General features: G+C 31.5%; 1 protein-coding gene across 1 annotated transcript; it reads left to right on the top strand.

Moving 5' to 3' along the window:
- Positions 1-6,532: 6,532 nt before the first annotated feature.
- LOC133201642 (uncharacterized) lies at positions 6,533-13,390 on the top strand. Its single transcript, XM_061337430.1, has 4 exons — positions 6,533-6,605; positions 11,040-11,245; positions 12,994-13,119; positions 13,256-13,390. Exons 1-4 carry the CDS (start codon positions 6,533-6,535, stop codon positions 13,349-13,351), a joined length of 501 nt encoding a protein of 166 aa, XP_061193414.1. The 3' UTR covers positions 13,352-13,390.
- Positions 13,391-16,868: the final 3,478 nt, after the last annotated feature.

Raw genomic sequence — 16,868 nt, 5'->3', positions numbered from 1 at the left:
TCCCTTCATTTGTTTGATGTTCACATTCGTTTATTATCATTAATAATGCTAGTTTATTACCAATCTAAATCTTAACTCATTTCATTAGAAATACAATACAGTCTTTACCTGAATCATAATAAGAAGCATATTTCACTGATTTCTCGTGGACAATAGTTTTATACATCACGTACATGTAAGAGACTATAAACTAATTACCCATCTTAAGTAAAAGCCTGTATATATATACTATAATTTATATATTTATAAAATACATTCAGTGATAAACATGTAGCTGTGTCAGAGTGCTATAAATGGTTAACTGACGGATACCAAATTGTGTACCAACACTTTTAAAGAAGTTAAAGTTATCCTTTTATGTTATACATGAAGTTTGGAAAAAAAAACAACTAATTGTATAATTCCGAATGTCACAAAACTGAAATCAGAGCACTTGTTTCCTTTTTCAAATATAATTTTCAAGGAAGAAAATATCCAATCATAAATTGTGAAAAGATATGAAACATGGATTAGAAAATTAATTTAAATTTTTTTTCAAGATCAAACCAATTCTTCTGAGTAAATGTTGGTTTAAAAAATATAACCTGACATTATACGGTGAAGTATAAAACCTTTGCGAAACACATTATTTTCCCTTTTTATTTGATAGTCATTTACACATTTCTTGATTATTTTATGTCAGTATTTAAGTCTGATTCACTATGATGATTAGAATATATTTGTTTGATTATTACTTTCAAGCCTTTTATGAGTTCCATAATATATTGCTTTTTACACTGTACTCAATAATTCGAGTCAAAACTAAATATATTGAATAAAATTCCCTTGCCTCAATAACCTAAAAATATAGATTTAAAGATTTTCTGAAGTTCTGTGTAATTCAATAATTTTAAACAAAAGAAAGAAAATGTGAAAGTTGTAGTTTAAGGATTACAAAATGCCTGAAATACATTATCTAAATGCCAGTGTTTATTGATCTCTAACTTTCCCTCGATCTCCTAAAAATATCTTGGGTGCAAGACCATGTAGTTTTGGTACAGACGTATATACCTAGCCTTCTTTCTCTCCGGGGCTAATCTTACATGTACATGAAAAATAACAAACCGTACAACTGAAACAGTTGATTGATTGAATGAGTTTTGTTTTACGTCCCTTTCGAGAATTTTTCACTCATATAGAGACGTCACCATATACCGGTGAAGGACTTCAAATTTAGACCTATACCCGGCAATCAGGACCATTGAGCATTGAGGTTCTTTATCGTGCCAACACCTACCGTGATAATTTTTAAGGTCTCATCCGAAAGACCCGCAACTTTCTCTTTAAAGTGTCGAGCGCTTCTCGAAGGAACAGTTGCTACCTATTTTTTATCGATTTGGGTCAGTCGCGCCCGTGATTCGAACACAAAACCTTCCGATCACTGAGCGAGCTCTCTACCGACTGAGCTACCGTAACGGTGAAACAGTTAAAGAACAACAAGAGGTTAAAAGACAACAAGAGGATACAACTTCAGAATCTCAGTAACTTTCCACAGACCAATATGCTTATTTCAATACTAACATATCCAATCAACAATTTGAATACAAACTTGTACGTAAATCTCCTTTACATGTATGTCAAGTACTTAAAAGCGTACTGATTTCATTCCAAGATGTTTGCAAATATCTGTAAGTTTAAGCTTTTCTATGTGGTTTTGCCATGAAACTTGTTCAAGAATTTTGTGTTTAAAAATCAAGCGAAACAAAATTGAAAGGAAAACTTTATTTTCATGTTTTTCTTTATATCTAATTTTAAGAGTTCACTAAAATGTTATGAATTCATTAAGCTTGATATACATGTATATGCGAATATGCAGCATTCAATATTATTCGATTGATAATTTTTTTTACGCGATTTTACATTATAACTGGTCTAAATCACTTCAATTAAAATTAAATTTACTGAATTAGACTTTCTATACTTTAATTTTAAAGCTGTACTGGGATTTCCAAATTCGGAAAACTCTTCTGCACTTGTCCTCAATAAGTTGTTTTTAAGATTACAGCGAAAATTAGTGAAGATACAACTTTGTGATGTTATCATAGAACATTAAATGAGAACACTTTTTTATTTATCAATATTCAACAATAAGGAATGTTTACTCTGTCCAATGCTTTTGTTATAGCTACTGTACTACCACCTTATCTAAGATGATAATTGCTATTCACTAACGTTCTTGTTTATTATTAAAGGGTCGACGCAAAATGAGAAGGCACACCTGTTATTCCTAGCAAAACAAATTTATATTAAGAATCAACACACAATTGAACTTAAGGACAATAAACTTTGACAAATGTCAAGATGAAATTTTCTACTTCTCCCATAAGCTTTTATATTCATAATTACAAATTCAAAGTTGGACAAAAACAAAATTTCTCAGATTTTCCCCAATTACTTTACGACTGATTAGGCAATTGGTACTTTGCGGAACTTATAAACTAGAAGTTAAAGGCGCTTTATTTTACGGACCTCTGATTAACATAATGGATTGATTAAAGTGAAAATTGATGTTAAGATCCTTTTTAACTGAAAATATATTATACTAAAGTAACATTTTAAATTCATATTTATACCCCACAATTGGTTCCGTACCGTTCCGCAAAGTACCAATAGCTGTCTGATTATAGCTTAAACGTAACTGAAAACATTTGACAATAGGTTTTTTGAATGAGAAATGAGAAGTCACATATGATACACCTCAAGAGTGGATCATTATTCTTTTTCCGGAGTGTGATGGGGGTGGTGGGTTGGTGTAGGGAATTTATGTATCCAATCAGAACGAAAACAGATCAATTCAAAATTTCCTAACAAGCTTTAAAAACATTAACCTACGATGTTTCCATTATCTCTATTGTAGAGCTAGTTATAGATAAATCCTGATAATCATATACATATATATAGTATAATTTATTCAAACCATGCAATACTTTTTGACCTATCAATTATCTGCAAACCCAAGAAATTATACTTTGGGGATGGCTGAGCAGAAAACAAGATTGAAGAAAACATATTTACATAGTAGTTATTAAATGTCATCGAATATCGAAAAAAAACTCGGTTCCTTTTTTTTGTAAAAAGTCACATGGTGTACTTGGGTATCAGTGTTCGGCTTGCAATTTTTTTAAAGTATGTCACGTAGCTCGAAACAGACAAGATTGTCATTTGTCATTTACAATACCCGCAGATACAGTAAAATATATTATTTTAGGGCATCTCTTAAGTGTTTGCTCGCTTCGTGATCGGGAGGCCCGGATTCGATTCTCGTTCGCCGTGCCGCGTCAAACCTAAGACGTAAACATAGGTAGTGACTGTCCATTCCCCAAGCGCATGGCACTAGAAGTGAAAGTCACTGGTCTTTCGGATGAGACCTTAAAAACCGAGATCCTGTGTTATGGAAGTCGATGGCACGACAAAAAAAACCCTCACTGCCTCAATGGCTCTGGTACAATTTCTTAGGCTTGCAGTTATCCATACAGAATACATTAGTTATCCAATATGTGATACTTGCGAGGTCAAGAAATTATACCATAGTTTGTATGAGTGATACCATTGTTACCAGCCTGAAGATTTATCAGTAAATAGCTTTACTAAAGAGGCAATCCAATTCCAAATCCAGTTGTAATTCGAAAATTTCGGAATGATGCTGTAACATTCATATTCCGCGATTTCTACCAGTCCTCGAAAAAATAATCTGCACTAGATGTTCTGTTTTGTACTTGTTAGTGCTGTATCAAGCAAAATCGTTGAAATCGAGGTCTTTTTAAAATGGGTTCTTAAATTTCCACTTTCTTTTGTTTCGAATCTAGGTCCGTAAAATACTAATAAAGGGATAACCATCTGCATTGAATCCCGACCCCTTCAAAATATATCGTCAGTCTGCATTTTAGCTTTTCCTTATCAACTATAGAATATTCCATTCTGCCTGTGTCGCCTTATGCGATAAGCACACCTAAAACTGACATCCCATTACCATATTTACTATTTACAAAAGAGGATGATAGAGTTTGCAGAATCCATTTTTTTCTTTAATTGGAAAAGTTCAGCGTTTATATTATAAAAAATATTTGAATATGAAAATATCAATAAGCTTTAAGTTACGTTTCAAAGTAATGAGTATTCAAGCTCAAAAGCCCATTAAACAATACAAATTTCAGAGCAGAGCAAACACGGACCTCTACAACATCAGAGGTGGAATCAGGTGCCATGGAGGAGCGAGCATCCCCTGTCGACCGGTCACACCCGCAATGTGCTCCTTGTCATGATCGGGAAAAAACGGAAAAAACCGTCGATAATTCAGTGTGTAAATAATGCCCTAACAATAAGTATTAAAAACGTCAGTCAGCATTTGACTTAATGATAAATTATATTTGCTGACAAGGTCATTGTATCGAATATAGAACTTACGAAATGACGACTTTAAATGAGACTGCTGGTATTCTTGCTTCATCAACTTATTTGTCAATAACCTACCTCGTTTTAGAAATTGTTCATAGGTAGAGCATGCTCTTGCGTATCGAATCAACTGAGAGATATAGGCCCCGTATGCAGGTGATGAAGGTATATTGCTGCATAAGTAAGGGAAGTTGATGATTGAAAAGTTAAAGTCATCACGTTTATATTAAAGCTTGGTTGTTAGATTACCATTAACGTCTTATTCTAGTAAAATATCCAAATATGAAACAGATGTGTCAGACTCTGTGGCATCTTTTATTTCAAGCTCACTGGGATATATCGTATCGACATAAGAATGTAAATAACCATTGTTTATTGCCAATACGTCGTCGATGTATCTAAATGTCGAGTTGAAGGCCACAACAAGTGTTTTCTTCTTTCCTAGTATAAGATTTTGAGCAAATTCTGCTTCATATGAATACAAAAATAGGTCTACTAATAAAGGGGCGCAATTGGTACCCATGGAAATTCCAATAGATTGTTGGAAGATCTGGTCTCCAAAAACCACATAGATATTGTCAATCAGAAACTCAAGCATCTTTTTAATATCAACTTCAGAGTACTTGTGTGTACGATCAGAATGTTTTTAACAAAATAATTTTGCAAATGGCCAATGACAAGGTAAGTTAATTTACGAATTCCATTTTAATTGAAAAAGCAGCTGTCCATGATATCAAAAAGCTTAGACTTTAATTTATCATGGGGAATGGTTGTATATAAGGTTGAAAAGTCGTAAGTTTTCATCTTGTTGATTTTGGTAAAATTTTGTGATTTCAAACTTTCCAAAAGTTCCTTGGAATTTTTAAGTATCCACTTCTGATTTACCCCATTTCTCGAATATATTGTTGCACGGTACTCCTGAAGTCTCTCATTTACTACTGCTTAAATATTTTAGTGAGGAGTAAAGAAAAGGGCTTGGTAGAACTTTTACTGGAACCCGCCATGTATCTTTGTTTGTAAGGATTTTTATGAAGTTTCGGAATCCAATATAAATATGGTAATTCAAATTCATGTTGGTTGTTTGGGAATATTAAAAATATTCAAAACTGACATATGATTTTGAAGAATTTTCTCCTTAGAAAGGGAGCTATGGGTATAAGTTGGATTACCACTTGTTGAATTAAATCCCAGTTCCTCTAAAATACAATTTAAATCATGAGCCTTACAAACAAAGACAATGTTGTTACCTGCTTAGTCAGCAGGGACCAGTACATACTGATCGTGCAATCTATTTAATTGTTTTTTCACTTCTGAGTTATTGTACACAGAAGGATAGTTGGTTTTCATGTATCTTTTAGTAAATATCTTTTTAAACAGAGATCAAGAACCTTCCTCTTAATGCCGCTTCACACATCAAACATCCACACATCACGAGTATGCGTTGAAAGATGCGTAAACATAAGAAACTGCCAATTTATAACAATCTGGAAAGCTAAATCATCTTAAACATAATTTTCAAAAATACACAAGTGATTACCATTTTTACATTGTTAAAAGGGAGAGTCCCTGAAAATCATAACAAATAAGGGAATCATCTACTGACAGTCAATAAGAAACCCGAATCAGGGACCAAGATCTAAAGCTATGAAACATAACTCTAATGAAATCGAAAGAGAGACAAAGCATTCCGTTTTTATTAATGTCATTTTCCTTGAAATAAGTTTGATATTCAAATTGTTATTGCTAAAATTACACTCAGATTATGATATGTATGTGATTTTTCCTACAATTTATCTATAGAAGTTTTCCTTTACTCACACAATCGTACTTGGAACTAGTACATTAGATTTATCAGTCAAGGCAAACCATGTTGGACAATTTATCAGGTCATTGCCAGTTTGTAGCAGAGGATTACTGGACAGCTTTGCATTTCCGTCAATTTTAAGAAAAACTGCCATTGATCATGTAAGTTATTATATTGTTTAGTTTTCAGAGTTTCAACTATTGTAGATATCCAAAATTTTATTGACGATATGACGTCTTTAATACGGAGTAAGAGAAAATATTATTGATACAGTTTATCCTTAACGTAGGTCGTAAGATGATAAGATTTCCTGAACAAAATGGAGCCATTTTCGAAATATTTATATTTATTCCTGACTGTTTTCTTTTTGGTAAGTAAATTGTGTTTAATGCTATACATTTGTTTTGAATATATATCTTCTTATAAGATAAAGTATGTATATATAGCGGATATTCAATGGTTGAATATGGAATTTATTTCAGGAGTGGGACAGATTATATATATATATATATATATATAATTTTATATATATATTAGAGATGGCAATTTGTAACCGGTTAACCGGTTACTCGGTCGGAACGATGATAATCGGTTAGAAAATTTGTAATCGGTTAGTCGGAAAAAAAATTAAAATAAGAGTAAATTTCTTTAAAACACGAATTACAATGTTAAAAAACCCTGAATATTGATTAATTACAACGCAAAATTTTATTCGGCTGATTTGGAGGTAAATAATTTAATTACGACTCTCAAGATTGAATTCATTGGGGTAATTGGTCACCATGTCGTTACCCAGCCCGTCCTAAATTTCTTTAATGATATTAATTAAATCTTCTGTTAAATGATTTAAATGATTGCAATGTGTATTTTACCATGTCTATCCTTCGCAGTTATCTGTCAAAATATATTTTCAAACAAACATTGTAAATTATTTCAGACTCAGTTTCTTTTATGGTGACAATGCACAATGACTTTGTGTTGTAACAATATCAATTTCAGAAATTGATATTGTTACAACACAAAGAGATGTTTCATGGTTTCCTTATTTCTTTTCTTGTTTTCTAAATTGAAATAAAATGTAATATATATCGTACTAATCAAGCATTGACAGAATAATTACTAACGTCTTTTTCAGTTTTCTTGTGTATATAACTAGAGTTTACTTGAAAAATAAAATATAAGGAAAATGTGTATTTTGATACGATTAACCGATTAATCGGTCGGAACGTCTTGCGGTTAACCGATTAGCAATTCTGTATTCGATTGCCATCCCTAATATATATATATATATATATATATATATATATATATATATATATATATATATATATATATATATATATATATATATATATATATATATATATATATTCACAAATGCATGTCCTATGTCCTATACGAATGAATTATTATAGAAGTAGTTCCGGCTGCTTTTTTCAAAATGATGAAAGAAAAAGAAAATAACACTTTTTTTCTTTATACGTGTGAAAATAACACGTTGTTGATAACCAATGTCAATAAATATCATTTATTGGATATATCATAGTATTTCACAGTTTAAAATGTAATAAATATCAAATTTTAGATCTAATCTAAATAAAAATTGATTTGTTTGCCTGATCCTCACCTTTTTAAATCAGGCATAATCATTGAAAAAAATAAAATTATGTTACACCTTTTAATTTCAGCAAACTAGCATCAGATCTTCACTGGTTGACAGTAGGTATTTATTTAATTATATGAATTGTTTTCACACACACAGAAAAAGAATAGCTGTGAGAAAAGCATTCATACGCTATTGGGGAAATTAGTTCACGACAGATTTAGCTGTCTACAAATGGAGAAAATTCCGTGTTTATTTTGTTATTTTAAAAGTTTGAATTTTAATTCAAGCAAATCTGTTACAATCATAAAGTTAAAATTTAAGCTTTTAATGTATTATTTTTATAAAAGGATATCCTTCTGTTATCTGGATCATGAAAAATACGCCTTAACATAAAGTATACATCTCTTTTTCCAATTTAAAATTACATGAAATCTAACATGATTAGTTTGGGTGAATAAATTGAACTTGAATTTGAACTTGTTCAAATTTATTTATTTAACATGTATGTGTTATTAGAAAAACAAAAACTCCTATTTGAAACACCCAGTAGCAAAGTATTTAATACTTTAGATCTTAACAACTACGATATATATATATATATATATATATATATATATATATATATATATATATATATATATATATATATATATATATATATATATATATATATGAGGGTTGTTCGAAAAATTCGTGGACAATGTCAATCCTCGTTATACTACTTTCAAGAAATTTAATATAAGCACATTATCACATGTAAAAATATCTATTTTGTTGATGTGTGAAGTTTCATTCCATTCGATTTAATAGAAATCAATTTACTTTATTTTAAAATCAACATGTTTGGTAACCCCGGAGCAAACTAAATAATATTATAACGTCAAAATGATAGCGTCATGAGGTTCTCAAAATATTCCTCCCATACATTTCACACAGTCTGGTCCAATATCTGCTCATTTAAAACATGTCTCTATCAACTGAAATTCATTTTGTTAACAATTGTTCTAGTAGCATAATTTTGATTGATGTTTTCTTTTTTTACCGCTTAACTATGCTTTCACAAGACCAGCAACCGTGAAACGCCTTTCTCTTTCCAAAACGTTACTAACTGAACGTTTTGTGTTGATTCTTTACAGATAATCCGTTTTCTCACAGATCGCCCTCGTCTGATAGAGAGTCTCTATTATTCAAATACCGCCTGGGCCATTAACACACACATATGCATGACCCGCTTTTGAGATATTTCATGCTTCTTACAACATTTTCAGATTTTATTCTAACGTTTTCCAGAGTACAACAGAAAATTGTATCGTAAACTGCTGCTCCTTGACGTTCTACGACGTCACCTTTTTGGCCTTTTTCAATGAAAACTACCTATCTTCAGAAATTGATTTCTTTTCCATGAAGCAAACTATTAAGTCATAATTTGGAATAGGAAACGATTTAACAATTCTTAATTGGATGGTTTAGATTTATTTTGGTTTTCAGCCATTTTACAGAGGATATGACTACAGAAATTAATTAGTGTAATGTTTGTAAATTGCTAAATTTTGACTTGCTCCCCGAACCAATTTTTGCAGTTTTTAACTCCTAATAAGTTTGAAATAAATCAAGTTATTTTAAAATAATTTAATTCTGGTTGTAACGTTGAACTTAATTGGATAAAAAATTTAATTTATATCGTATAAAATGGGTTGCCTACGTCACAATGACGCGCGTCAAAAACGTATCGATCCGCCTGACGTTACATTCAAATTTTGTACAAATTGAAGTCATTTTTTAAGGACAATCATCTTTTTTTCTTACACCAACTGAAAGAATATTAAATTATAAGGAATGAATTTAATAGTTACCCAATTAATACGGTATAAACTGGGTTGGAACAGTTCACGCTTTTTTATAAACCGCTTCGCGGTTTATAAAGCGTAAACTGCCCCAACCCAGTTTATACCGTATAAAATGGGTAGCTATCAAATTCATTCCTTAAAAAATTTAATAAAAATCATTTGAATTTATTGTTAAAATATTTCTACCAAATCTGGATATAATATGACGTTAAATAAAAAAGATATGAAAGAAGTCCACGAACTTTCCGAACTACCCTCGTATATATATATATATATATATATATATATATATATATATATATATATATATATATATATATATATATATATATATATATATATATGTTAATAATAATAATTTTGTACCATTGAAAATAAAACCTCTATACATTTTTTGACAATCTTTTACGAAGATGATTATTCCGTCGATATAACCTCAGGGATTACAGCCAATCAGTATATCTATATAATAATAGCATAACGTGTACAACGATAACTTTCCTATGCATTTTCACGAGAGAGAGAGAGGATAAAATGAATTTATGTTTACTATATCTGTACATTTTAAAGCTAAACACTTTTCTGATGAGAAAGAAGCACGAGATATTGATGCATGTCATGAATGCACGAGTTGCATTTGTTTTCCACGTGACACATTAGGTAAGATTTTCCTTATCATAGTCTGTCAAGCAATGGAACTCAGCAACTGAATATTATGTATATTGTATACATATTAATATACGTATTTGCTTCGCTGCCTATGCAAATTATTGCATAATTCAATATCAGGTCACATGTATCACCTTTATATACAAACCAACCCTTGATTAGTCATTTTCAACTAAATTATATTTAATTTTACATGTTAGTTTGCTTACAATATATATCCGAAAGCTTTTAAAAATGTAAAACTTGAGAGAAAAAAATGATTGCAAGAATCAAGTAGCATTCGAGACTGAGATTCTTTATTTTTATTTTAGATTTTTCCTGTAACGTCCTCGATAATTATGGACCAGATTTCTGTGAAAATTTTGTTTGTTATCATAACATAACTTGTCCAACAGGTATTTCTTTCTCTTTGAATTTCTTTCTGTATTTTTGGAAAATGTAAAAAAAAAAAATCTATTTTTTTCGCTATGCATCAGTAGTATGCTTACAAAAGCAGTATAGTTTTCGTTTTAGAGTGTGACTAAGTAGCTAAAGATATTGATGTTGAATCGCGATGTAACTAACCATCATCGTATTTTAGCTCAGCTTGTCAAAATTCAGTAGTGCTAATGCGATGAGGTGTCGGTCTTGCTACTCGTCATTTGTCTTACAGTGATTTTTTTTTTATTTGACTGTACTGCAGTTACGACCACAATTGGAACAACGATTGCCCCGCCTCTTCCTGTCACATGTAACAAAACTTCTGTCATCACAGCAGTGGCTCTTAACAAGCCAGTAGGAGACTCCTCGGCTAGCGCATGCACAGACCCCACTTACCAATCGCCAGAATCTTTAGTTACTCGATATTGTGGTATCCCACTCGTTTCCAACTGGAAACAGGGACAAAAGGTCGGGTTAAGGGTTATATGCTGCAATGTATATACATGTATGATAAAAATTAATCAATATGCGTTGCTTTTGAGGTCTTCAAGTATTGAGAACAAATAGTTCAAGACAAATAAAAGAGGGGCAAATTCTATGAGTATACTTGTTGTTATCCCCTTCTATGTATCAACAAACAATGACAAATTCGAGGACATTTGGTACCAATGAATTGTAAGAATATTCCTATTCCTGTGGGTTTTTTTTCTTCTTCTTCTTTGGCTCTTACTTTCTAGTGTACATCACGTGAAGTTTCTGAGCATTAAGATTTTTCAAAATGTCCGTATGAAGTTGAATGTAAATAGGTGTTATAAATCATAAATTCCAAATTATACCCAGATGTAGAACTTAATTAATTTGAACTTACCACTTAACTCTCAATGTTAAAAGAATGTATGAATAAAAACAATCATAACCTGGTCATTAATTAAGAATTAAAAAAAAACACACGACTTAGTATATAAATGTAAATCGTGTCCTATATGTCAGCGAAGTACCAGACATATATTTATACTAGTAAGTCTCATTAGTGAAATGAATTTCGTTTGAAATGACATGTCCAGATAGCATCTATATTTAATCACATCGCAATTATGAGGTTAAATAAAGTCACGGCGAGTAAATAAATATTGATATTTGCAACGAAGTGGTATAATTTTTATACCCCCAAGGGATATTTTTGTGATGGGGTGTCCGTCTGTACGGCCGTCCGTCATACGATACGTCCATACGTCCGTTAGGCTAGGGAGGTAACCATTCCTTATATGCAACTCCTCTTATACCACTGAATAAAATTTAGTGAGACTTTCACAGAATCTTCATTACATTACCCCATTCAACACCTCCTTTTTTCTTCGTTTTGATAGGAAACATATTTCGAGTTTCCTATAGCAAAACATGGACATTGTCATTCTTTCTATAATATCAGGGGTACCCATCTCTTATCCGCAACTCCTCCTATACCACTGAATAAAATTTAATGAGTTTTTCACGGAATCTTTATTACGCAGTGTCATTTTGTGCCTCCTTTTTTTTACTTTCTGATCGAACAGCTATTTGAAGTTTCCCATAGAAAAAATGGACTCTGCCATTATACTCATATTGCCGGGAAACGGGGGTATCATTTTGTGAGCTCAATGCTGACAGTACCTCTAGTCTTACTACAAAAGATACTCGTTTAAAAATTATGATACATATTTGGTAAGGTCATTCACAAAATGGAACAAGTTTCATTATAATTGACTTTTTTGTTTATTTTTTAACTGGAATAGGGAATTTTAGGAATTAATGTAAATCCTTCTGGTAAAAAAAATGCAAATCGAGATGTAAGATTCTCTTACAACTTATCATCATACTTTACTAAATGATGATGGCTAGTCTAAACATTTTAAAATATTTCTCATTAATATTCTCAAACTAAGAAACAAATTCGAAAATTAAATAGCTTTATAAATAGAGAAGAACAAGTACACTGAAACACATTCTTTCAAAATTTGTATCATCTTCCATTGTGATTCACCGACAAAAAAAAAATAAAAGATTTTAGACTTGTTCTTTTGAATTTGAATAATCAGAAGAAAATAGTTGCAAGGGAATTAATAAAAGACTATAATTACAATGTAGATACATATAGCAATTACTTTCTGTAAAAAAAAAGTTGATTGATTTGATATCTAGTATAGGTCTTTGACTACTATATTTGAAATGTTTTTTAGGTTATTGATGAGTGCCAATCAAATTCAGCTAGTAATCGATCGTACACTCCAGTGTCAACTTTTGCACATGGTCATCATGATGTCATGTCCGGTATTTTTCTCCATTGTACAACCGCCGGATTTGCGGTAATATTCTTTGAAAGTCTCTCAATCAAAAGTCCCTCAAGTTGATATTTCTGGTATTCTATATTAAAAAATTACAGATCCTGGATATTTTTATTCATTCATTTATTTATTTATTATCATTATTATTATTTTGCAGATGATTGCTCAGAACTGCACAACGACACCTAGCGTCGTAAATATTACCCATGGTTCTCTCTACCATTTGCAGGATTTTCGATTTGTGCTATCATGATTTATATTTCTGTGGAAAGAATAGCTTTGTTCATGCTTGCGCAACATTGTTTTCCTATATTGATTTTTTTCTCCCAGTAGTGTATATTTGTCCTGTGCATGTTCAAAAATATGTGCAAGATTTGAAAGATTTGTTTTGATTTTTTTTTCAGAATCACAAACACTTGTAAAACTTTAGTCAAGTATAAAAATAGAAATTTTAATTTGTGTAGTTCATAAGGTTGTACATGTTAATATTATATAAGGCAAGTTCGGCAATATTAAAAAAAAATTGAAGACAAACATTTAACGTTTTGAAAATTTTAGAAAACTTTCTCTTTTATGTTCAATATTTAAACTTCTTGAATTATATAATTCTTTGCTAAACAGTATATGTATCTTACTAGTTTTACCCTACATTATACAGTGTAGCCTCGCTTATCCAGACGTTTTGGTTCCCAGTCAAGTTAAAGCGTATACGGATATCTGAATTGCCTTGATTTCAGCTATATCGCCTATCATGCCAATAGCAATAAAGGCGAATGCTACATAGTGTATAATATTAATATACATTTATTGACTGTGTTCGAGTGCAAAATGCGTTTTGACGGACCCAAGAAACAAACTGTTTGCCTGAGGCCGTCGGACCGAAGGTAAACATTTGGTTCGAGGGGTCGACAAAACGCATTTTGCCAAAGAATATAGTCAATAAATGTTTTGTTATACCACCTTTTTTAATTTGTTACACTGGCTTGCATATTCCATATGCTTGTTTATGATTATAGCTGATCCTACCTACAGTATGACGTTAAAAAAGGACATATAAAGCGGTCCAATATCTCATCAATAGTTCCAATATCTCGCTCAGCAATACAATATCGATTTTTTGTTAAATTTATATTACATCGTATTTTATTTTTTATTTTTTTTTCTTTGACCGCTCATAATAACATTTGAAAATATGTTAGCCTTTTTAGTATAGATTTAAATAGTAAACAATTTTTTAATGTAAATCAGTATGTTTTATTGTTATACCTATAAAAATTTGTTCCTATGTTAATCAATACTAAAAAAAGTCTAACATTTCTAAATTAAATGTTTTTCTGAGCGGGCATAAAAAAATCGATGTTTGACCGCGGAGTGAGATATTGGACCTGTAGATGAGATGTTGGACCGCTTACGTCACATAATGGGCGGGGTCAGCTAAATCTCATTTACATGTAATGAAATAAAAAATAATAATGATAAAATAAATAAATAAAAGGTATAACAAAACATTTATTGACTGCGTTCTCGGGCAAAATGTGTTTAGTCGACCCCTCGAACCAAACTGTTTGCCTTCGGCCTAACGGCCTCAGACAAACAGTTTGGTTCTTGGGTCCGACAAAACGCATGTTGCCCTCGAACCCAGTCATTAAATGTATATTGTTTTGTAAGCAGTCAGGCCAGTGTTTTTACAACAATTACACAGAGAATTAACGCCCAGCTCATGAAAGATGATCAAAGTCAAAGGATCAATTATAATAAATAAAGATTGAAATATTACGTAAAAATTGCCTATGCTTATATCTCTTTATATTTCATTTACGATTTTTCAACTATCATTCTTTACTATTTTTCTTTCTTTCTTTTTAAAAGAAAGATTTTTAACATATGTATTTAGTTTAATCTGTAAACGCCGTTATATTCATTTTGGGTAAGTTACATGTACTTTGAATTTGAACTCAAAATTCAGTCATTTCGCCTACAAAAGTCGCTTCCATATGCAAAGTAGTGTTAGCTCAAAGTTCATTCCCAAACTGTAACATTGAGTCAGTTTCAATCTCACCTGCAAAATGTGCCCCTTGGTCCATTACTTTCCATAAAACCTGCCATGCTATATTCAAGTGACTTAGTTAAATAATTTTTTACAATGACATCAATTATATTTCTTAAGCTTTTCTTTTAATTTGATATCATTTCACGAAGAATATTGGTAGCCCGCGTGGCGTAGTGGTTAGAGCGTTTGCTCTAGAGTCCCATAGTAAGGAGTTGATCCTTACGTCGCGGGTTCGAATCCCCTTTGTGACGTGGAGACCAAATCTTGGGATGAGACCGTATAAACACAGGTCCTGTGTCGAAGTAGTTGCTAGCACGAAAAAAGATCCCTCACTGCTCAATGACCATAAGTGCCTAATTCCGGTTTAAATTTGCAACCCTTCATCCCAAGTGATGGCGTCTCAATATGAGTTCTCGAAGGGACGTTAAACAGACAAACGAAAAATCTTTTATTTATTGTCGTTGTGCCCACAAAAAAGACATGTTATAGCAAATTTATCTTTACTATCTTTAAATGTGTAACATTAAAAACACACGTAATTCAAATGCATGTGTCCTGTTCCGGATGACTTGAATGCTATTATATCACAGACATATTTATTTGGAATCCATTAAGCAAATACATAAATTACACGTGTAATTGGAAGTGAAATATCCCATTCAAAAATCATAACCGAGACGTGACTTTTTAAGGACCCTCTACACACTAAAGGAAAAGATTTTTGGACATTGTAATTTGAGAAAATTAAAGTATGTAAAGGTGTAAATACTGAGCTTATCTACATTTTCAACTTACGGTACCTTGCATTTACCCCCAGGAAAAATGTTCAAATACAATGAAGTACTGATGAAGAGAAATTACTGTAGTTTACTACAGTAGGCATTATACCTGCAAATGAAGTATTTAATCTATTTATCTTGGCCTATTATGTTGTATATTTATACTTGGTTTGTTCGAAAATCAAGCAATAAACCGTGCATATCAATTTGTTTTATTCCAGATCAAAGAACAGATTACTGTATCTGCATAAAAATACCACAAATTCAGAACTCTTTAAATAGTGTGCAGTGTGTAGAGGGCTCTTATAAGAGGAAAATTAGTAAACCTTGGAAAATTCTTATAAACAAACCTTTCATGACGAAGCTGCATATTTGACAGACATTTTTAAATGTCCCAATCGATCTGTTATTGGAATAGCGTTCATAGCAATGATAACACAAATAAATAAAAACACGTTCGTTAGCATGTTCAGAAAGGAATATCAACGTTTAAGACACGTGCTTCTTATCCGTTTATAATTTATTTATTAAAGTGATAAACTAATTGAATCAAAATTTAACGTGCGGCATCCAGGATGTGATCAACTCATGTCAAACTGGTAAGAGTTATCTCTATTTATTTAAGTGTTATACCGGAAGTGAAGAATTTTTTTTAACCTTTATTAGGTATAATTTTAAATTCAAACAATATCATAAAATGATAAATACTTGTATAGAAAAGAACTTAAAAGTATCTTTTTGAAATGAATATTTTAACTAACCTGGCTGTGAATGGCCAAAAAAAATTGCTTTGATCAATACTGAGCAAAATTAGTATCACCTACATGCACAAACAGGCAGATTGGATGTACGCTACAAGTACTCATCCAATGAAAACACCAATGTCAGTGCAACAACACTAATCTGGTCAGAAACGTTTGAATGAAAGTGAGGGATACCTC

Source organism: Saccostrea echinata, unplaced genomic scaffold (genome assembly GCF_033153115.1).
Source record: "Saccostrea echinata isolate AGI-Se365-2 ecotype Australia unplaced genomic scaffold, CSIRO_AGI_Sech_v1 ptg000045l, whole genome shotgun sequence".
Lineage (NCBI taxonomy): Eukaryota > Metazoa > Mollusca > Bivalvia > Ostreida > Ostreidae > Saccostrea > Saccostrea echinata.
Note: the sequence above shows the minus strand (reverse complement) of the source record. Positions and strands in the feature narration are given on the sequence as shown.